General features: G+C 52.7%; 4 protein-coding genes across 4 annotated transcripts; 2 read left to right on the forward strand and 2 right to left on the reverse strand.

The window, feature by feature from the left end:
* Nucleotides 1–1074: 1074 nt before the first annotated feature.
* NEUTE1DRAFT_63387 (uncharacterized protein) lies at nucleotides 1075–10250 on the forward strand (the record flags this gene model as incomplete). Its single annotated transcript, XM_009852748.1, has 4 exons — nucleotides 1075–1117; nucleotides 1180–1227; nucleotides 1301–10009; nucleotides 10082–10250. The coding sequence occupies 4 exons, from the start codon at nucleotides 1075–1077 to the stop codon at nucleotides 10099–10101; spliced, it is 8820 nt and encodes a 2939-aa protein (XP_009851050.1).
* Nucleotides 10251–11328: 1078 nt separating this feature from the next.
* On the reverse strand, nucleotides 11329–12847 carry NEUTE1DRAFT_129785 (uncharacterized protein; the record flags this gene model as incomplete). Its single annotated transcript, XM_009852749.1, has 3 exons — nucleotides 11329–11522; nucleotides 11598–12662; nucleotides 12796–12847. The coding sequence occupies 3 exons, from the start codon at nucleotides 12845–12847 to the stop codon at nucleotides 11329–11331; spliced, it is 1311 nt and encodes a 436-aa protein (XP_009851051.1).
* A 2111-nt stretch (nucleotides 12848–14958) lies between these two features.
* NEUTE1DRAFT_82069 (DNA polymerase gamma) lies at nucleotides 14959–18486 on the forward strand (the record flags this gene model as incomplete). The annotated part of the gene is made up of 2 exons (XM_009852750.1): nucleotides 14959–16479; nucleotides 16537–18486. Coding segments are annotated over 2 exons (3471 nt in total), but the record flags the coding sequence as incomplete, so codon positions are not given.
* Nucleotides 18487–20088: 1602 nt separating this feature from the next.
* On the reverse strand, nucleotides 20089–22711 carry NEUTE1DRAFT_146462 (uncharacterized protein; the record flags this gene model as incomplete). The annotated part of the gene is made up of 2 exons (XM_009852751.1): nucleotides 20089–22472; nucleotides 22545–22711. 2 exons carry the CDS (start codon nucleotides 22709–22711, stop codon nucleotides 20510–20512), a joined length of 2130 nt encoding a protein of 709 aa, XP_009851053.1.
* Nucleotides 22712–22973: the final 262 nt, after the last annotated feature.

The following is a 22973-nucleotide window of genomic DNA, read 5'->3' on the forward strand; positions in this document are numbered from 1 at the left end:
GAGAGGAGGACGGGGAAGCACAAGCAAAGGCGGGACTGTACCTAGGTACCTATGGAATTCACTCCAAGGCTTTCATCCACTGTGAAGACGGGAGGAACGAAGCTTGCAGTCGGGTGCCCAATGATGCCGCGCGGCAGAAGTGGAATGCGCTGCTCCTTTCAACTCAGGTATAGCGATTATGGTAGCGGGTGCTACAGTGGTACAACGCCTGCGGATGGTGGTGACTGTCAGGTCTGACGGGACGCTGGAAAAAGTTTGGCGGTGAGCGATTCTGCCGCGTGTTGCGGCGCGCCAAGACGTTCGCATCGACTTCCAGTTTTGTTGTCGAAACTCGAAAGTCGACAGTCCACCGAGAGAAGGAGCTGTGATCGATGAGAGGTGGTCATAGCTTCACCAGGCAGTAGCATCAGTTCCTTCCTTCAGATGGCCATCAAGATGCACTTTTTTCGTACTTGGTAAGTACCTAAGATTACCCAGGTAAAGACTGAAATTTTGGAGTTTTAAACTTGTTTCTCTCCAAATCCTTTTTTCTTTCTTTCCTGGACACGACGTTTCCCCTCCCGGTCCTCTCTCCCAGAAGCAGAAAACGACTGTCGCCCATCACACGCGTTCCCGTCAGCAGCAACAGCAGCGCTGTAATTTCATGTTATAGCGCCTCATGATACCCTTGCAGTAGTTGTCTTTTTTTCGCCCGTCTTCTCCTCACCTTTCAACAACTTTGAGGTTCTCTTTCCCATCTTCTTTTCTCTCCTCGGCATGTATTGGATTTGCCAAAACACAAAAGCCGTGCTGCTCAAGTGCCGAGTTGCTTTGCCATCACGGTGTTATTGACGGGACAAAACGCATCATCGTGCCCATACATGGCTTCCTTGACAACCACCCCCGTGGCTGCCTTGTCCGTTTAGACGTAGATTCTAGGCATCGCAGTGGCCGTGTTTGGCTTTGAGCCACTTCATTTTTTCTCTCTCCTTTTCTTATCTTTCCTTTTTTGTTATCATTATTTAATTATTTCCCCCCCCTTCTCAAACAGGTATCCTCCCGCACCTGTTCAACCATATCATCGCCCCCCTCACCATGGCGCCAGCAACCGAGACGGTAGACTTCAAGAAGCTCATCGGTAGGCCAAGAGAAATAGCAAACAAGACTGCATTGTGATAGTTACCCTGACACAACACACAGTCACTCTTAACGGAAAGACCATCACCGGACGGGCTAGCGCTCTTAAGAGTGAGTGGCCCGTACATAAAACAACAGATTTTGTATGTGCGTGTGGCCGCCAGACTAACAGCTCGTGGTTCAGGTTTGATATCGTACTTCAAGGGCGACGAAACAGGCTCCCAGGCCGAAAGTCATAGCCAAAAATTGTTTGATGACAAGACATATCATTATGTCTATGAGGCTCTCTTCCGCTGCGCCGTCACCGAAAAAGCAGACTACTTCAGCTGCTTAAAATTTTCGAAAAGCGACCAAATACGCAATAGCTGTGTTAAAAGACTCGAGGGCTGCGCCGAAGCACTCCGTCTAGCTGTTCAACATGGTGCCTACAAGATCAAAAGGAAAACAGCAACGGCCATTGCCGATCATATCACGCAAACTATTCTAGATTCCGACGGCAATTTCTTCGAGCCCCTTCTCAAGGGATACGTCAAGGCGTTGAGCGCCTTTCTAAACGTCCAGGTCAACGTCGAAAACCTAGCCGCTTTCGGAGGCGAAGAGTGGGAATCTTCAATCGACTTGTGCCTGAATGCCATCTCCCGCTTTCTAGAGGCTGCCGAACACGACTCGGGCACTTCAGTCCGCGCTTCCCCAGCCCCGGGAACACCTGCTACCTCGAGAGCAGGCTCAGTTGGACCATCATCCGCATCTGTCCAGGTGAACGGCCAATTGGCCATCGAATTCCTAGCATGTGTCAAGGCACTCACATCAGCGTCGAATGCGCCAGTTTTGAGGAGAGCAGAAAGGATCTCTCAGCTTGTGCTTCGCGTGCTCACCCTTCGTCACATCAAGCTAGGCGAGCTGCAAAGGGATTCCTTTTCCATACTTAACAACATCTTGGTGCGGGTACAGACCGAAAGTATAGCCCTGACCAACACGATAACCACGGCACTGGTCCCAATGTTATCGCACTGCTGGCAAACTCGGTCTTTATCTCGAGACGCCATGTCGAATTCCCTCAAGGATGAGATGCTCAAGACCCTATATGGAATACACTTGTACTTGGAGAGTTTGCTTCGGGAGGCAACGGATGATAAGCTCTTGCAAGATACCGAAGATTTGCTCGACTCGTTATGGTCCGAGTACTCCAGGCGGGATGACAAAACCCGCCTTCAGCTCGGAGACGTCACCTTCTCAGCGATGCAACTGCACCCAGATCACCCATTGACTATGGTGTTCGGCTTACGTCCATATCATCTAACAGGGGAACAGAACTGGGCCTTGCTTGAGAACATTGCCCTTTTGGAAATAGTTTACGCAAAGAATTCTCAACGAGATCGTCAACACCTAGAAGATGAGCCCGACAAACCACGGAAGAGGCGCCGAGTGATAGGAAGCTCGAACCGAATACACCAAAAGCTTATGTCGCAGGATCCTGCGGTACAGCTCACCGCTCTACAGCTTATACCATTTCTGTCCGCGTTGAAGCATCCATCTCTCGAGGAGGTCAAGGGGGCATTGGTGGATTTGTCACAGTTCATTTCTGCGAAACAAGGCTTGGTAGCTTCGTGGGCAATGATTGCATGCTCTAGCCTGGCGGCTCACAAAACGTCCCGCGACCCATCCCTTTCTGCCATGTGGAAGCAAGCATGGCACATTGGCGTCAGATCCCTGAGCTTACCCCCTACGAGCCGCTCTGCATGCGTCCTTTTGAACTGGATTCTGAAAGCGAAGCTACTTTCTGACCATGAACTAGCTGGCGACGTCAATCATATCATCACGACTGCCGATATCAGCGGACCGGCAATGCTCGTTGACTCGGCCCCTGTGCTGATGTTGACCTTACTGCGGGTCCGCAACGCCATCTCCCCCAATGCCAGTCAATCAACTTCTAGTCACGTTATTCGATGGGTTTTCTTGAAGTGGAATGCATCCGAGTCCGCATATGCTTCAGTTCATGGCGTACATGCAGCACCGGTAGACCTTATCAACCTCCTGCGGGCTTGCTATGAGATGTCGCCTCTTCGTATGAACACATCTCTCACTGTCTTTGACGGCCCCGTTGCTCAGTTCCGAGCAGTCCAAAAGCAGCGTCATGCGATGCTACGGTATCTGTTGCTCTTGGAAGATGAAGCCCCCCCAGAGGACTCACACAAAGCAACATCAACTGATCAGCCAAAGAGAGAGGAAATCCGGGCTGCTGATTTGTCGAGTTCTCACTCGGCAAAGCGGCTGATTCTGGAACTGCTCTTCCCAAAGCTTGATGAACTATTACAGATGGTAGAATCATGGCATAAGCGTGGTGAAAGCGACAGCGCAGCCCCTGTGTCTACGGATCGCCTCGTTAGCATCGCTTCGACGTGTATTGTCGGAGCATTCATCATGCCCGAGCTTGTGGGTCTCAACTCTTCCATGTCGAGGGATCTAGAGAAAACCGTGTTTGGTGTTGTTGAGGGCATGATAAAGGCGATTGCTGAGTCTCCCCAGAGTGAAGATCTCTTCAATCTTGTCCTTGAAGTCTCTGCGCCCTACATCCCTACCCTGGGTGAGGCTGAGCTGACTCATTTTAAACGCGAGGAACCATATGCCCTCAGGTTTTTTGCCACAGTTTCAAACAGTTTGCTGGAGAAAACCCGACGAGAATCTCTCACAGACAGCGATCCAGCGTCTATGGATCTTGATGATGAGTTCGACTCCCAGGAAACTCGCAAAAGTACAACAGCGGGGAAAAAGTTCCTATCCAGAAGGGACATCACACTCAACCACACTCCCGAGGCCTTTTACCTCGACACCAGCCTTCGGCTACACCTACTTAGGATCATCCGTGCGGATGACGGTGAGCTTGGCCGGGTGCCTGATCCGATCGTGGATCACCTTCTGGAGCTCTCCGACGAGGATCTCTTGTCTTGCCGGCTTTTCATGCAGGAGTTGTTCGCATCCGATGTTGTCACACCTGTTGATCTCGCGATAAGGATGATTAAAAGGATCGCTGCGACGATCGGCAACAACCAATATACCTGTTGTGAAGCTGCCATGTGTACTGTGATTGACATCATGGAGGGATTCATCACCATGTGGACCGATGAGGAGCTCGAGATCTCGAATTTGGTTGGCGATATCTACGACCATCTCATCAAACGTGCATTGCCCAACAACTCGCTTTCATCTACCGCACAGATCTGGTTTTCGAGACTTCTCTTCCGTCTGCTGGAGGTCAATCCTAAGTTTGCTTCACAGGTTCTGAAGCTTCCTTCCACCAGATCTACGCTTCGGACGATCTTAAAAGACGCGCCCATGGATGTCAAGTTCTTTATTGGCATTAACCTGCCGAGAATCTTTGGGATGCATGTTCTCAAAACTCACGATGACTTAATTGTCGAAATCCTCAAAGTGCTTCCCGGTGAAGGAACGGAGGGCATCGCGTTCCGTCTGTTTGTACTGGCGGAACTCGCGTGCAAATGGCCCACATTGCTTCGTCGGTGTACTTATCACATTTTCGAGACACCTGGGAAGAATCAAACATCGGTAAGCCATGCGACAAGTTGCTTGAAGCGGGTGTCGAGATGTCTCAATCTCAGCAGCCCTCAAGAGTTGTTCACGATTTTTGCTCCCCAGATACTCTATACTTGGCTAGCGGTCGACTCCATCGACGAGATTCCATACAGCATATTTGGGTTTTCGGACCTGGAAGAGCTCCTTTCCAAGAGCCAGTCAGAAGCTGTTGGTATAATGATCATGCGTGGCCATGAAACGGACGCCCGCGAGCTGGCTAAAACTTTGAAGCTTAGTATACGAGAGTTGGTCACGCAGAACTTCAGCAAGATCGTGGCGTACAGCATTGCACAAGATTCCAGCCTCCCAAACGAAGTGACTGGAGAGAGTCGCATGAGGAAAATCATCGGGGCGGAGCCTTACAGCAGCAACATAATTCTCAACTTCGCCGACATCCTGGCCACCTTTTTCGAAATATGCGACCAAGAGTATCCTATCGAAGACTCGTTTCGCAAAGATGCCACCAACTTTGCCTATGCAGCGGATATCATGGACAAAATCAAAGCGTTTGGTCATCTGGACACTATGCTTCCACCAAACCAGCAGCCAAGTTATAAGGCCAAGTTTCTCAAGCAGCAGATACTACACCTCGTAAAGAGGACCAACTACGAGCTACATGATATATGGACACCCGCTCTTGTGGTATTCGTAGCCCGAAAACTGCTGAACACGATTCACCCGGCATTAGGTCCATTGCATGCCTGTTCCGTGCTGCGGAAGATCCGCGTGCTTATTTGCTTAGCAGGCAACACGGCCCTGTATGGCTACCCTCTAGAGATGCTGCTGCATTCTCTACGGGCTTTTGTGGTTGATCCGGAGTGCGCTGATGATGCCCTGGCAATCACCCAGTATCTCATTACCGAGGGAAGCGATCATCTAATCCGATTTCCTTCTTTCCTTGCTGGATATGCTCTTTCATGCTTGGCTGATCTTCGCGTATTCCTCGAGTCGAGCCAATCTAGTACAACTCAGGAGAGCCAGTTCAAAGCGACAAAATCAAAGGCGCAGCTCTTTCACGCATGGTTTTCCAAATATCTGGCCAACTACACCACCAATACATGGAAGGATAAGACACAAAAGGAAGCTTTCGAGGCCATCACCCAGTCTGCTGCTAATATTCGTGTCATGGGTAATGCAGAGAAGGGTACCCACGAGAGCAAGTTGCTCTTGGAGATTCTTAAGGATTGGGGTCGACAGCACCAGCTCCTGAACGGGCCGGCTCGATCGGTTGCTCTGTCAATACTCTGTGGGTCTTTCAATGTTCCACCATCAAGTCGCTTGGACGTGATCCAAAGCGACGAAGAGGCGTTGGCTCATGGTGCTGCTGTCTGGATGAGCTGTGGTTCCCAGAAGCTTAGCAGCGAGTACTTGGCCTGGGCCGGGCGAGTGATCGGTCGATCGTATGCAGCCTCAGGCGACGTACCACCAGAGCTCTTGCGTGAATCGCGCCTTCAGGAGTATCGGAAGAAATCCCCGGTAAACTTTGATTTCATGGAGTCAGAGGAGGCCCTTCTTAGCCTTATTGAAGCCCTTACTGCAAGTAGCGACGGCTTTAGGGCTGGATTGGCTGAGGCTGCCCTTCGTGTAGCAGTATCGGATGCCCTCCATGAGAACGATCGTCCTTTGATCACCGCCTGTCAAAAGAGTCTTTCAGAGTCGTTGCTAGTAGCATCGGAATGGGGAGAGCTTCGAATACCCCGGTCTGATCGCTTCAGTGTCGAACACCCTATTGAGGCCGAGATATTCTCTGCGGAATTTCTGGAAAGTCCAGAGTGGGCACAGCAACTCACCACACTCTTAGCCCAGTCAGTACCGGGGAGCGTCGCACTTAGAGTACTGCCTCCCATCTTGACAAAGGTCAAAGGCTTTGCTGAGCAAGCATTCCCCTTCATCGTTCACAATGTGCTGGAATACGAGCTAGATCAGACCCAAGGGATGAAGCAGAAGCTTTCGGAAGCCTTGAAGAAATGGCTGGCCTCCACTTCACCAGCAGCCAGGGACAACCAGAAGCTCCTGATCAACACAATTCTGTACCTAAGAACACAGGCAAATCCAAATGAGACATCTATAGCAGATCGATTGCATTGGCTCGAGGTCAACTTCTCAACCGCCGCGGCCGCTGCTACGCGATGCGGGATGTATAAAGTTGCTCTGCTGTTCGCCGAGTTGGCATCCACTGAGATTACACGCCAGTCTCGCCGTTCGTCCGCGATTCAGGGACTCGGGGATACGAGCGAGATTTTGTTGGATATTTTTGAAAATATCGATGATCCGGATGCCTACTACGGCTTAACCCAGGACGCTTCGCTTTCGACTGTGTTAGCTCGTCTCGAGTACGAGAACGATGGGACCAAGAGCTTAGCATTTCGTGGAGCCCAATACGACAGTCACCTGAGGCGCCGGGATGTAGCTTCACAGCAAGACGGACAGGCGCTCATCAAGGCGTTGAGCAGCTTGGGTCTCGCTGGCCTGTCGAACTCTCTCCTTCAGACGCAACAGAGCCTGGACGGGTCCTCAACATCTCTTGATTCCACGTTCATCACAGCACGGCGTTTAGAGATATGGAATCTTCCTGCCCCGGCTGCGACCGAAAACTGGGCGGTAACTGTGTACAAAGCCTATCAGAGTATGCATCAAGCCTCTGACATCAACATGGTAAGAAGCGCGGTTCACGACGGTCTTACGAAAACTCTCAAACATCTCACAGGGAAAAGCCTGAACACATTGACACTGCGTCACCAGCTGGGTGCTCTCGCCACGCTGGTTGAACTCGATGATGTCCTGAACATTGGAGATCTTTCCGAGCTCAACGGCATCATTGAAGACTTCCAAGCGCGGTCCAAGTGGATGATGAGTGGGCAGTACGACGATGTCAGTCGGATCCTCTCGTGCCGGGAGACAACCTTGAGCCTGTGGAGTCAACGCCACAACCTTCGGCCAGCGAGGTTGACACCTGCAAATGCTCGTCTGGCGCAAATTCGTGGCATGCTGGTCTCTTCTGACATTTACCGGTTCCACCGTGCCACACAAGAAACATTGAACTTGTCTACCACACTCACAGATCTCATAAGACCGAGTGAACAAATGGGGCTTGCTGTCGACGCAGCAATTCGAATGGAGACTGCCAACTCGCTATGGGATCAAGGCGAGATGATTTCTTCCATTAGGATGCTGCAGAACATTGACAAAGAGTCCCCACTAGAGAAGCAAACCGTTCCTGTCAGCCGTTCTGATCTCTTGTCGAAGATTGGGTATCAGGTGTCGGTTGCCCGGCTAGAGAGTCCAGACACTATTCAGAAGAACTATCTCGAACCTGCGCTGAAGGAGCTGAAAGGCAAGAGTGAAGGAAAGGAAGCTGGCCGGGTTTACCACCAGTTCGCCATGTTCTGTGATGAACAGCTCCAAAACCCAGATGGCCTTGAGGATCTTGCTCGCCTCCAGAATCTTGAAAGGGGCAAGAATGACGAGGTTACACAGCTCAAAGCTCTTATTGCGAGCACCCGGGATTCGCAACTCAAGAACAAGTATTCTTCGCACTTGTCAAAGGCAAAGCAGTGGCTTGACCTCGATCAGCAGGAGCTCCGCCGAGTTGAACAGACTCGTTCTGAGTTTGTGAGGTTGAGTTTGCAGAACTACCTACTCTCTCTCGCGGCATCGGATGAGTACAATAATGATGCGCTCCGTTTTACAGCTCTGTGGTTAGAGTGCTCGGAGGACGACATGGTCAACGAGGTAGTGAAGAGGTACCTCAGCAAAGTCCCAACTCGGAAGTTCGCACCCTTGATCAATCAGCTATCATCGCGCCTACAGCATCAAGAAGGGCTCTTCCAGATCACCCTGATAGGATTGGTCTATAGCATCTGCCTCGACCACCCTTATCACGGCATGTACCAGATCTGGTCGGGAGTCAAAGCACGATCCATCAAGAATGATGAGGTTGCTTTGTCCCGACAGAAGGCGACGGATAAGATTGCCAGAGCCATCAAGAAGAGCGGTGTATCAGCCGCCAAGATCTATCTGGCGATTAACGCTACAAGCAAAGTCTACCACAATCTCGCCATGGACCGCGATGCGAAGAAATACAAGGCAGGTCACAAGATGAACATCAAGGACTCAAAAGCAGGCTTGGAATTTCTCGCCGCGTTTGCCGAGTTCCCGATCCCGCCGCCGACCATGCAAATGCCTTTACTAGCAAGCTGCGACTACTCCCAAGTACCGATGATCGTCAAGTTTGAACCCCAAATGTCTATCGCCTCAGGCGTCTCCGCGCCCAAGATCATCACGGCCATCGGCAGTGACGGCCGACAGTACAAGCAGCTTGTCAAGGGTGGCAACGACGACCTCCGCCAGGACGCCATCATGGAGCAAGTCTTTGCCGCCGTCTCGGAGCTACTCAAGCACCACCGCGCCACTCGCCAGCGCAACCTCGGCATCCGGACCTACAAAGTCCTCCCGCTCACCGAAACGACCGGCATCATCGAGTTCGTGTCCAACACCATCCCACTGCACGAGTACCTCATGCCCGCCCACGAAATCTACTACCCCAAGGACCTCAAAGGCTCGCACTGCCGGAAAGAGATCATGAACGCCCAATCCAAATCCGTCGACACGCGTGTGGCCGTCTACCGCAAGGTAACCGAAAGGTTCCACCCCGTGATGCGCTACTTCTTCATGGAATGGTTCCCCGACCCGGACGAGTGGTTCGCCAGGCGGACCGCCTACACGCGCACCACGGCCGCCATCTCCATGCTCGGCCACGTTCTCGGGTTGGGCGACCGACACGGACACAACATTCTGCTCGACACCAAGACGGGAGAGGTAGTGCACATTGACTTGGGCGTCGCCTTTGAATTGGGTCGCATTTTGCCGGTGCCGGAACTGGTTCCCTTCCGTCTGACACGGGACATTGTCGACGGCATGGGCATAACCAAAACCGAGGGCGTGTTCCGGCGATGCTGCGAGTTCACGCTGGACGCGCTGCGCGAGGAGACGTACAGTATCATGACGATTCTGGACGTGTTGAGGTATGATCCGCTTTATAGCTGGTCGATGAGCCCCCTCAGGATGGCGAAGTTGCAGAATGTAAGGGTGGGGGCGGGTGAAGATGACGTGGTAGAGGCAGAGGATGAGCGGCGGGCTGGATATAAGAAGTCGACGAAGAACCTCAATGAGCCTAGTGAGGCGGATCGGGCGTTGGAGGTGGTAAGGAAGAAGTTGAGTAAGACGCTGAGCGTGATGGCCACGGTGAATGATTTGATTAATCAGGCGACTGATGAGAGGAATTTGGCGGTGTTGTTTTGTGGTAAGTTGTCTACGCTTCATGGTTGTGAGTTAAATGTGAGAGAGAGAGATTGCTAACAGTGAGGTTATCTAGGTTGGGCTGCTTATGCTTGATAGGAGGAACATTAAGGGAAAACTACAAAAGAGGTACTCGCCAGGGCTAGAAGAGTAATGGAGAGGAAGTCCATATGATTTGTGGGCTTATATATGTCTATAGATATGGACGTGGAAACATCGAGATAGATCTGAGAGTCTTGTACTTGGTCATAATAGATTCTGTTTCTCTTGATAACCCAACTCATCAAATTTGACACGCCTCGTATTGTTTGATGCTTATGCTAATCATCATCATCCTCACTCTAAGTAGACGCTAGAGAAACAAGCCAAACAAAGCCTATGGTAGTATGCCATACGGATATGTACCAAACAGAAAAACTCCCCTATACACACTCGAATAAAAACACAAAAAGGGGGGGTATCTATCACACAACACGAGATTGGGAAGTCTCATCTTCCTCGTCATCATCATCTATAACGCCGTAAGTAATGCCCTTCCATCCATCCATTCCCTTGCTCATGCATTTGATGCCATCATGTCCTCGTTTAGCTATTTCCATCCGAGAGACCAACCAAACCGACGAGATGGGGGGGAAAAAACACCTTTCTTTGTTCTCTTCGTAACCACTTGGCTAGCTTTCTGCTGCTGCCTGGCCACCGACCACGTTTCTCCATCGTTCGCTGGCGTTTCGCTGGTGACTAGCTAACGACACAGCGGCGATTCCTCCATGCCAAACGCCCAAGCAATGTTTTATTCCTTCCCCTAGAATAGTAGAAAACTCTTCTTCTGTCCGAGCTGTATCCAGGAATAGCGAAGTGGGTAGCAACGTCTCAGCATGTAAATAAACTAGCGGCTGGGCTGGGCTGGGTTGGGCCTTTGGCTTTCGGTCTCTCGATAGCTAGTGCTCCAGGATCGTCGTGGTATGTAATAGATGGGCGCCTTTCACTGGTCTGCCGAAAGTTGTGCCTAATCCACAGGCAGGAAGTTGGATGCTTTGTTGTCATCCAAGTCATCCACGCTCTGAGCCGGTGCCGCCACCACTCATATGTGTAGTGAACTGGTTCAGGCATATGAAGATACCACAGGTCTCGGCTGCATCCCTGTACTTCTTTCCTTTCGCCCTTCCGCTATCATGCCATGCAAGTCACGATGCAGCCATCCGCAGCCCTCCAGTCCTTAAATGTCCGGACAAATACTCGTATATCGACAACCGCTTTGTCTGTCGCTGTCTTCGGCTGACAAAGTGGTGGGAGTGGTTTTCGTTATATCCGCTAACAGGGCTGTCATTGAGCGGCCCTCTTTCCCAAGCTCTTCTTGGTCACCAACTTCAATTCAAGTGGATAGTAGCCTTTAGCCTTCGTTGTCCACTTGCCGCCTATCGGGGCTTTATCAATCTTTTGACGACACACCGGACATGTTCGTTTGGTTGGATCAATGGTTAGGGCGGAATGGAGACATTCGGAGCAAAAGAGATGACCTAGTATTTACATAAAAATATGTTAGCCGTGAACAAACAGAGCGAAAGGGACGGGCAAGGGAGAGAAAAGCTTACCGCAATGCGTAACCGTCAAGCCCGTAACATTATCCATGCAAATGACACATTGGAAGGCGCTCAGCTTGATCTCGTTCTTGGGCCTGGGCTTCGCTCGCATACTTTCGGGCACCTCTTCCGTATCCGCCAAGTCGACCACATCCATGAAATTGTCGTCCCCGAACGGATCCTTTTCGTCGTCACTGGATAGCAGCACGTGCGCTTTTCGCTTGTGTGTCCTGATTTCTAGCCCTTCTTCTCTTTTCCGTTTAGGAGCCCCGGACGACTGAGGTGGAAGTGTGGGCAAGCTGACAATATTGTGAGAGGTGCCTCGGCTTCGTCGCCGAGAGCCCTCTGCGGCGGATTCATCCCTCCTCGAAGGCATGGTGTTGTTGTAATTGTTGCGTGAAGGAGAGAGAAGATCGCTAAGATGTCTCGGGGTCTGGGGTGGAAGCGAAGGGCTGGAAAAGTCTCGACTGGCAAGCTCGTTGAGAAAGTCGTCACTATTTGGTTCTCGATCGCTGCGGTGGGTGGTGACAAATAGACCAGGTGCGCGCGAGCCTGTGGCGAGGTTGGTGTTGAAAGCGGGGTCGGGGTTGTTGTAAAAGCTGGTTCCTCTACTGTCTGGGGTAGAAGAAGATCCAGAAAGCAGAAAAGAGAGCGCCGGTGGCAGCGGTCGAGGTGGTGGTAGGGCGCGTGAAGCCGGGGGCAAATAAGCGGCTTGAGATTGGCGGTTGTCGAGGTGACGGCCGGGTTCGGCCCGGGCTTGCGGGTGCGGACAGGGTAATGAGGTTCGCGGGGTTATGTAAGCGTTTGCTGGAGAAGACGCTTGGGGTTGAATTGAGAGTGAGTGCAGTATGTTTGTGGTTTGCCCAGGAATGTTGTGTGGGTGTTGTAGCTGGCCGTGAATTTGAGAATTGTCCGAGTTGGAGTTCGGATTCGGGGCCGGATATTGCTGCAGCAAAGGCGCCAAGGAAGGGAGCGACTGAGGAACAGGAACACCAGGGTTCGGGTGCGCTACGCTGGACAGCGGTGGTGGAAGAGCGTCCAGGTCCAGGTCTTTTTGTATAGGGCAAAGCGCCGCAACTTGTTAGACACACAGCTCAGACAATGTGGTAGGGTTATGAGTGGTGAAGGGGGGAAAGGGAGGTGTTTTCAGAAAAAGGTTTGGGGTTTTGGGGTCGGAGGTGGGAGAAGGTTGAAGCGCAGTAAAAAGTACCTGCAAAAATGTCGTCGTAGGCCGCATCACTCAAGGGGAAGTCGTCATCCATGGCCCCAAGGAAGGCTTGCCGGCAAGATGCCGGAACAAAAGGCAAAGGTTCGGGTAAGATATTGAATTGATGAAGATGGGAATTCCAACCCGTTCGTGCGGCGTTTGGTTTTGGTGGCGAGTGGACTTTGGGACGGTGGCCGTCCACTTTGCTCGCAATGTTCCAGCCAAACGAGAGTGACTGGGCTACGGACAATACCTAGGACGAAAGAAGGAAGCAAGGGCAGTCGCTAACGATGGTATATACGGAGAACTAAGAGCATAACGATCGGCATCAGTGCCGCAGAGATGAAATAGCATACACAGACTTAAAGGTAGAGGTAAGCCGTGTCGGAAAGGGGACAGAAGTCAGGTTAAGTGAAAGGAAGTGTTTGGCTAGAGGAGTTAAAGATGGATAAAATGGGTGGAAATCAGTTGACAACGAACAAGTCGGTACAGTAACATGGAGCTGAGAAATACGGGGAAGGTCCGCAGGAAAAGATGGATCCAGCTGAGCTCTACCACGTCTTGGATCATGTATGTACTTACTGAATGAAATCACTTTGGGCAGTGGAAGTTGCCATTGTGATGGGCGCGCGCCGTCTGCACACTCAAGCCACCGTCTTTGGTCAAACATGACGGCGGGAGAAGAAATGATGCCAAGTATGGAGTGCAAATGAATGCCCGCTGTCTACAAAGGAACTGAACGCTGGCGCTGTCATGGCGACTGGATTGATCTCTGCTAATCGTGGCTACCGAAGCAAATGTTAGTAGCGGATATGTAGGCCTGGTGTAAACTCCTAACAGATATCCAAGAGCGTAGCAAACTGTAGCTAAGAAAGCACCATTCCCACTCATCCGCTGACTGATGGTTGATCTTGGAACTTCCGTGACAAAGATAGAAACTTGTCATGCTTGATTGACAGTTTGATGTCCCACCAAAGATGCAAATGCGTGTAGCCGAGGTTCTGTCGGTGTCTTCTTTTTCGATCCCTGACACGAGCACAGAAGCTGTGAATACTTGTTCCACGGTAGGTAGGGTTAGGGGTGTATATGTGAAGCAAACCAGCTTAATCCTAACTCGAACCAAGTAGGTTATGCCTTTTACTCGCTTCATTGTGTGGATAATATGAAAATACAATCAGGCTGTATACTAGAAAGTCAGTTTTCTTCATTTTCAGATGCATCCAATTTTTACTCAGTATCGGGGCCGAACCCATCCTCGAGCCATCCGGAGCCATCCGGAGATGTGGGCCCATCCGGCATCCGGTAGCGGGGTCTTCTCGGGCCGGAGCCAAGAGTGCAGACCGGGGACGGGGAACTAATGGGGGCCAATGACGTTTCCATTTGCTGTCTAGGCCAATCGGCGAGAACCGAACAGGGAGACCGAAGTGGATCGACACTAACACGATCACGGACTTTTTCCTTTCAGGATCGATTTGTCATAAACTCCATGATGCTCTCCAACGCCGTGCTGACTAGCGATCTGGACTCGATCGTCAAGGGCAGTGTCATCATGACACTTCTATCTGAGATCATCAGTTGGTTACCGACCTGAAGCGCCATGAGCATGTTTACATGTTTTCGTCAGCAAGGTGCTTCGCATTCCATCTTCGTTTAGCGGGCAGCCCCGCTATCTGACCCTTGAATGGTGAGAGACCCGTGCAAGTGAGTCTAGCCCAACAAGACTGATTGAGGAACTCAAACCCAAAGTAACAGAAGCAATCGAAGCTCAACTGGACAGGATCTCAAATGAAAATAGAGACAAGATACAATGCCCACGTGTGAGTGTGGTGACGAGCTGATCAAAGAGTGAGAGGGCGGTACTTGGCTGAGCTTGGGTACATGGGTATATGCTAGTTAGTGTGCCTCTACACTAACTGAGGGGCCGGGATCCCAATTGGCGTGGACTGGAACTTTTTTGAACTTTTTTTTTTTTTGTTTCCTGCGAATGCCCATGACATCGATGATGGATTCGGTCGCCGCCCCGCAATCGATCTCAAACCACCACTTCGATATCCACCACAATTCAGTCTCTATAACCAGTCACCGTGGCGTATCACCACTTTCCAGACTGAAAACACGCAGCCTACCATGACTTGATATCCGACTTCCAGCTGGTGATTATCTAGAATGCTGACCCCCGTCCGATGCCGGACGGTACCAAATGCGACTGTTGCGACCGCCGCCCGACTCCTCCGTCGAGCCAACCTCTTTTCCCGATATCCTCGACAGCTAGGACACCTACGATGGGACTCGACCATCGCCCAAGTGCTCGAGCGCAAGGGCCTCGGCATCCCCTCCACAGCGCGCCATAACGAGATCGGTGTCCAGCAACTGAGCGAGCACCTCTACAAGCAGCTTTTCCCCCGCGGAAACACCGACCCTCCTGCTCCCGAACTCATCGAGCTGGCCAAGGACCACCTTGCCCGCCACGACTTGCTGGGCAAGACCACCGATAAGACTCCTCCTATCGCCTTTCAACTACCTGCCTTGGTGGGCGATACCCTCGACGAACACTTCCACAAGCTGGGCGTCGACGCCGCCGAACCCTTCCTTACCCATGCCAAGCAGTTCGCAGACGCCCATTTACCCCCCAAGCCGACGAGTTGGGTACGGAGGAGTGGCTGGACAAAATACAACCGCGATGGCACGACCGAGAACGACGTCCTGCCCCAGGGCAACATGATGTGCTTCGATGTGGAGGTCATGTATAAGGATAACCCCTATGCTGTCATGGCATGTGCTGGTACTCCGGATGCCTGGTATGCTTGGCTGTCGCCGTGGCTGCTTGGAGAGACGGAAAACAAAGCACACTTGGTACCAATGGGCGATCCAACCGTTGACAGAATCATCGTGGGTCACAACATTGGCTACGACCGTGCCAAGATACTGGAGGAATACGACCTGAAGCAGACGAGGAACTTCTTTCTTGACACCATGTCTCTGCATGTTGCTGTGAACGGAATGTGCTCCCAACAACGACCGACGTGGATGAAACACAAGAAAGCCAGAGAACTACGGGAGAAGGCAGAGCATGAAAGTGCCAGTGTAGAACTGCAAGAAGTCTTGCAGGGCGGTTCCCTCACGGCCGAGGAGGCCGACCTCTGGGTCGACAAAAGCTCCATCAACTCGCTAAGAGACGTGGCCCAGTTCCACCTCAACGTTAAGATCGACAAGGATATCAGGGATGTCTTTGCGGAAACAGATCGAAATGTGATTCTGAACCAGCTGGACGATCTCCTGACTTACTGTGCGGCAGATGTTCAAGTCACCCACCAGGTTTACCAGGTCGTCTTCCCTAACTTTCTCGGAGTCTGTCCTCATCCCGTCAGCTTTGCCGCTTTACGCCACCTCGCCTCCGTCATTCTGCCCGTCAACAAGACTTGGGATACTTATATCGAGACAGCTGAGGCAACTTACCTGCAAATGTTACACGGCGTTCAGGAGCGCCTTTTCACTCTGATGGAGAGGACGCTGGATTATAAGGCCGACCCTGAAAAATATCTTTCTGATCCTTGGTTGAGCCAACTAGATTGGTCAGGACAGGAGATCAAGATGGCCAAGCCCAAGAAAAAGGGCGACGTGGAACGGCCAGCCCTGAATCAGAAACTGCCAGGCTATCCCCAATGGTACAAGGATCTGTTTATAAAGGTTCCCAAGGAGCTCTCGGGCTTGGACGAACCCGACAAAGAACAGGAAAATAGAAAGGCTCGACATGATTTCATCAATCTCACCGTCCGTTCACGGATAGCCCCGTTGCTCCTCAAATTATCATGGGAAGGCTACCCCTTATTCTGGTCCGATCAATTTGGCTGGACGTTCCAGGTCCCACGAGAAAAAGCAGAGACCTTTATTCAGCGACAGATGACACCTGTTCAATTTGAGGACCCAGATGTCGATGATCGACTTAGGATGGATTTTGATCACAAGTACTTCAAACTTCCTCACAAAGATGGCCCGAACGCTAGATGTGTCAACCCAATGGCCAAGGGTTATCTTCCCTACTTTGAAAAGGGCATCCTTTCTTCCGAGTACCCCTACGCAAAGGAAGCCCTGGAAATGAATGCTTCTTGTTCATACTGGATCAGTGCTCGAGAGAGAATCAAGAACCAGATGGTTGTCTATGAAGATCAACTTCCTCCGTCTCAGAGATTTGTCAACAAGGATGCAGACAGCAACACCCCTATTGGCGGCTTTGTTCTTCCCCAGGTCATTCCTATGGGTACCATTACTCGTCGTGCGGTCGAGAGAACATGGTTGACGGCATCCAATGCCAAGAAGAACCGTGTTGGATCAGAGCTCAAAGCCATGGTTCGCGCACCACCAGGTTATGTCTTTGTCGGTGCCGATGTTGACTCGGAAGAACTTTGGATTGCCTCTGTTGTTGGAGACGCCACTTTCAAACTGCATGGTGGTAATGCCATCGGCTTCATGACCCTTGAGGGTACCAAATCCCAGGGCACTGATCTCCACAGTCGGACGGCTTCCATTCTGGGCATCACCCGTAATGACGCAAAAGTGTTTAACTATGGCCGTATCTACGGCGCCGGTCTTAAGTTCGCATCTCAGCTTCTCCGGCAGTTCAACCCTAGCTTGACCGAGGCGGAAACGACTGCCATCGCGACAAAGCTCTACGATGCCACCAAAGGTGCTAAAACTAACCGCAAGAGCCTTTACAAGCGGTCCTTCTGGCGAGGCGGTACCGAGTCCTTCGTGTTTAACATGCTTGAAGAGTTTGCCGAGCAAGAGCGTCCTCGTACCCCCGTTCTCGGTGCGGGCATCACAGAGGCCCTCATGAGCCGATGGGTCAGCAAAGGCGGGTTCCTGACTTCGCGTATCAACTGGGCCATCCAATCCAGTGGTGTCGATTACCTTCACTTGCTCATCATCGCTATGGACTATCTCACTCGCCGCTTCAACCTCGCCTGCCGGTTGGCCATCACTGTGCACGACGAAATCCGCTATCTTGCCGAGGAACATGACAAATACCGGGTAGCCATGGCACTGCAGATTGCCAACCTGTGGACTCGTGTCATGTTCGCGCAGCAAGTCGGCATTCAAGATCTTCCGCAGTCCTGCGCCTTCTTCAGCGCTGTGGACATTGACCACGTGCTTCGGAAGGAGGTCGACATGGATTGTATCACGCCTAGTAACCCGATACCCATTGCGCACGGCGAGAGCATCGATATCTTCCAGATCCTGGAGAAGGGAGACGAAGCAAAGCTGGATGAGAGCATTGTCCCTGAGTCTCAATATGCGCCTCGCCTGGAGGACATTCCGTATACGCCTCGTGTGCCTGTGATGCAGAGGCTCCGCGAGAGGGCCGAGGCCGGCGATCACCAAGCCTTCCTTCGGTTCATACGAGCACAGATTACCAATTCCGATGAGGAGCTGAAGAGGATCATCGCAGAGACGAGGTATAGTGACCCATATGGTGCCTATTCCCTGGCTTCGACTGGAAGAGTATCAGGCAACCCACATCAGCGGCATGCCGCTGTACATGCTTTGACAAAGACGGCTGCGGCTCCTTCAAAACCTTCCATCGCAAGCCGTTTAGATTCTGTCTCAGGCGCAAAAAAGACGGCTGCGGCTTCTTCCAAAGCTTCCATCGCAAGTCGTTTTGATTCCGTCTCGCAGGCATCGAGGATCAAGTCCGTCGCAGCTGGCATTGATGAGCCCACCATCAGAGCGACCAAAGCGCAGGGCAAAGCCATGGCAAAAGCCAGTGGTGCAAAACTTGCTGCCTCCACGAAGGATACCGTCCCCAACGTAACGATCAAGAAGAGGGTGGCGGCCCCCGAGATGGCGGCTGTTCCGTCAACCTCTTCTGAATCTAAGTCCAATGCTTCAGCCACAACGACCACGGCAACCACCGAGAACGCCACCGCATCCCCTTTATCCTCATCGAACGTCGATGCGAAGAAAACCACATCCCAAAAAACCAAGCCAACCCACAAGAAGGAGATCAAAGAGGAACCATTACCCTCCCTTGACGACCCCGTCATCGCCGCCCGCCTCGAAGCCGTCTCTAAGACTTCACCAGGGACCAGGGCTTCCGTCGCCGCGAAGCTAGACGCCCTTGCCTCCTTTTCCATGCGGGCTGCTGCGGCTGCTGAGGCTGCTGCCACCACCACCACCACCACCACTACTACTACTACTCCAGAGCAGCCAGCCGTCCCTCCTGCCGTTGCTCCCAAGGCAAAGGAACCCACAACCACCATGGCAGAAAAGGCCTTGAAACCTACCGCCGCCCCCAAAAGCCCCACTCCTACTCTCATGCCCACAAACAAAAAGTCTAATCCCACATCCACACCAACCACACCAAAACCCGTCGGCCGTCCCCGCACCACCCCCATCCTCCCCTACACCGCTCCAAAGAAAAAGTTGCCCTCGAGCGCGTTCTCCAAAGAGCAAAAGGAGCCCATGTCGGTGTCGGAGGCTGTATGGACTGCGAGTGTTGGTGGTGGTGCTACGATTACTACGGCGACGACAACGGATGATGAAAAGAAGAAGAAGACAACGACGGCGACGACTCCAAGCTGGAAACCGGTGAAAGAGAGTTTGTTCGGGCGAGGGGTTTATATTCCTTGAGTAACGGTTAGCGTAGCCTCGAGTAGGGCATTGCATACCTTGGTGAGTGAGGGAGAGAGAGAAGAGAAGGAGAAGGGGAGTAAATGTATGAATGATTATGGTCGATAACTATATAGGAGTTGTATCTGGGGAGTACTTGTATCTTGGGGGCAGCAGCAGCAGTCGCAGCAGTGTGAGAATTAGCATCTTGGCATCTTGGGCCTGGGGTGGTTATTTTGGATTTGACATGCTGGGAGTGGGAGGAGTTGTGTAGTGTATGTAGCATATGTTGTATCTATATCTGTATCACATCACCCTTTCTGGTATTGGGCGTCTAGTGTCATGTATTAGGAGTGACTGGCTTGGTTTCGTAAGAGACTATTTTCTCCTTTGGAGCATATGATGTAGACCGTAACCAGTTACTGAAAGTTCTTGTTTGCCATGCGTTGATTCCACACGACATGATCTTATCTGGTGTAATCGGTAGTTGGGTTTATCGGTATGGGAGATGATATATCTCGATGTCACCACGGATGGCTAGATATTCGGTCGATGAAGCAAACTACGTCGGTATAGATGAGAATGAGATTATACAGCCTCGATGCTGTTTTCTCAACGGGTGTTAACCTCACCCCCATAACAGAAGACACTCACTTACACACAACAGGTAGGTAACATAACACACGTTTTGGTAAAACATTTCCTATCGCCTGGTCTAAAACCTAACCTAACCTAACCTAACCTTATTACCTCAACGCGGATGCGGATTGGAGCCAGCAGCTGCTTATGAACGACGATCGAACCCTCAAAAACCATCGTTCCCTTTTGTTTCCCTGGAAATATAAAAAGAACAGTAATAATAAAAAATAGAAAAAAACAAAGAGGGAAATAAAAAACAAGACTACCAATCCCCTTTACTTTTCTGACCGCAAATTGTTGCAATGACGACTGCAATACTTTCAGACTGCCCCAACCTGCCAACCTGCCAACCTGCCAAACCATAAAGCAGTTACAAACGAGGAAACTATTTGGGTATACTTTCTTCCACTCGCCCTCTCTCTCTCTTCATTTTCTTCCATGCGCCGCCATTGTCCTCCGCCCTCACCCAAGTCTAGTGCGGCAAGTTAGGCAAAGGCCTCGGTCCCACAACCGGCCTCTTTCCCGCTCCAATCCCCTGGCTCCCCCGATTCTGCGAATCACCACCGGTAAACCCAGCCCACTGGCCGACATCCCACCGTCCACCGATACCTCCGCCGATTCCGTTGACTCCGTCATCCGAACGGACCGCCTTGGCCGTCTCCTGCTGCGCCTCCTCCCACTCGCGCTGACGCTGGCGCTCGAGCTCCATCTCCCGCTCGAGGAGGGAGAGAGCAGCGAAACCTCCTCCTCCTCCTCCGCCGGTCTTTTGGGTGGGCGAGTAAGGAGAGCGGGGCTTGCTGAAGGGGGATTTGTTGTTGTTACCGTGAGGTTGAGGTTGAGATGGAGTGACGGCTTGTTGCCCGCGGCTTGGCAGGGGGCGGTTGCTGCCGGTATGGTTGGGGCGGATGGGGAGGGCGGGGCCTAGACCGTTGTTCTCCTTGCCACCAGTTCGCTGAGCAGTAAGCTTCTGAGGCGGCGAGAGCATGGGGTTCGCTGGGATTGGGAGCGGCCTGGACGGCGAGGTGGGGTCGGGTAGCGGGCGCGGAGAGAGGCTTGCGCGTGGGGAGCGGATGGGGCTGTCGAGGTAGCCGTCTAGGATGTCCTGCACCAGAGGCGACGGGGGTCTGCTAGAAAACCGCCGCTCGTCGCGCGGCTTCCACGAATCCTGCCTGCTGATGGGCCGAGCAGGGCGGCTGTGCGAGCGCTGCTTCTCGTCCGAGTCGTCGCCGCTGCTGACGCCGAGGCGACGGGAGCGTTCCTGGCGCTCGCGCTCGTACTCGGCCTCTCGCCTCCGGGCCTTCTCAAGTTCCCGCTCGAGCTCTCTTATCCGCTCCTTGTCTCGGGACTCTTCGGCCTGGTAATGGCTGAGTAGCTGACCGCGCAGTCGGGGATCACTCCTCTCACGGGTATGAGTCTGGGCCTGGTGCTGTACCTGCTTTTCGGCGGCGCGCTTCTTCTCCTCCTCCTGTTTCAGCTCGGCTTGCAGTCGTCGCTCGGCCTCCTCTTCCTCCTTGCGTCGCCTCTCCTGGTCGAGCTTCCACTGACGTTCCTCCTCTTGCCAACGCCGTTTTTCCTCCTCGAGCCGCTTGCGCTCCTCCTCGTGGGCCTTGCGGGTCTCCTCCTCCCACCTACGTTCCTCTTGCTGACGAGCGCGCTCCTCCGCAGCCTCCATCTCAGCCTTCTTCCGCTGTTCCTCCTCCACGCGCTTGCGTTCCGCCTCGGCCTCGGCCTCCTTGCGCTTTCGCTCCTTTTCTTGTGCGCTAGGCACGTGCGGGGCAGCAGTAGTGATCTGCCGACGACCGCCGAAAGAAACGCCCATGGTGCCTTGACTCGCACCGCCCATGTACCCATACTGGGCAATGTTCCAGGCCGGGGACGTGGTGCCCTCGTGGTTCTTGTTGCTCCAGCTGCTGACGCTCCCCGAGACAGAGGGGGTGGTGGCACTGAGGGTTGGAGACTTGGCGCCCCATCTGCTGCTCGATACCGAACCTCCCGTCTTCTGCGCAACCAAGGGCGATGCCGTGGGTTGGAGAGACGACCCAAAGGATGAGCTGAAGGATGAAACGGTGGCATTGCTGGCGGTCGAGGTGTTGCGCGCAGGAAGACCTGGGCTCTTCAAGGGGCCGCCACCGGTGGGCTGGGGACTGATCACCTTGGTGGTGTTGTGAGCATTGACTTTGGGACCGATGACAGCCGGGATTGCCTCGGGGTTGGCGGCGTTGGCAGCCCGGCTAAAGGCACCGATACACTGAAGTACCTGTGCGGGGTCTTTGCGCTCGTAGAGATCGACAGTCAGGAAAACGTCGTGCTCGAGCAGGTTCAGCGGGGGGGCCTTGCACGATCGCAGGAAGATGGAGATGTTTTCCATCTGGACGAAGGGCATGGCCGACTGCTTGAACTTGACGCCGGGTGGTGGCAGCACCTTGTTGACGAGCCTGAACAGGCCTAGGGGTTAGTCTGTTTGATAAGGACAGGCAGGTTAGGAAGACAGAAGGTTAAGAACTCACTTGCACAGAGCGACGCCATCCTTGAGGGCATCGAGCAAGTCGGGCTGGGGCAGCTTCTCGCCGATGACGGACTCGATCCAGGACTTTGCCTCGCCGGCGGCCTGGGGCGTGTACTTTTCGGCGCGCAGCTTGCGCAGGTCCTTGTCCAGCGAGGTGACGGAAGCCATGGTGTATCTCTGCTTGAGGCGCGTGTTCCAGTTGCACCAGAAGACGTCGGGGAAAGGGTCAAGACTATTCACCGGTGTCCCAAGGGGAGGCGTGAAGTGTTTGGGATAAGGACTGGAATCCAGTTGGGAGATGGGGCCTTGGAGTTGTCGGGTCACTTTGGCGGCCGGAAGGGGGACCAGGTTCCAGGGTCATGTCAGGCCCAAAGCTGGGAACAGGGACGGGATCCAAGGTTGGCCAGGGGATGGGAGAGCAAGAGCGCAG

Source organism: Neurospora tetrasperma, assembly GCF_000213175.1.
Source record: "Neurospora tetrasperma FGSC 2508 unplaced genomic scaffold NEUTE1scaffold_3, whole genome shotgun sequence".
In the NCBI taxonomy this organism is placed as follows: domain Eukaryota; kingdom Fungi; phylum Ascomycota; class Sordariomycetes; order Sordariales; family Sordariaceae; genus Neurospora; species Neurospora tetrasperma.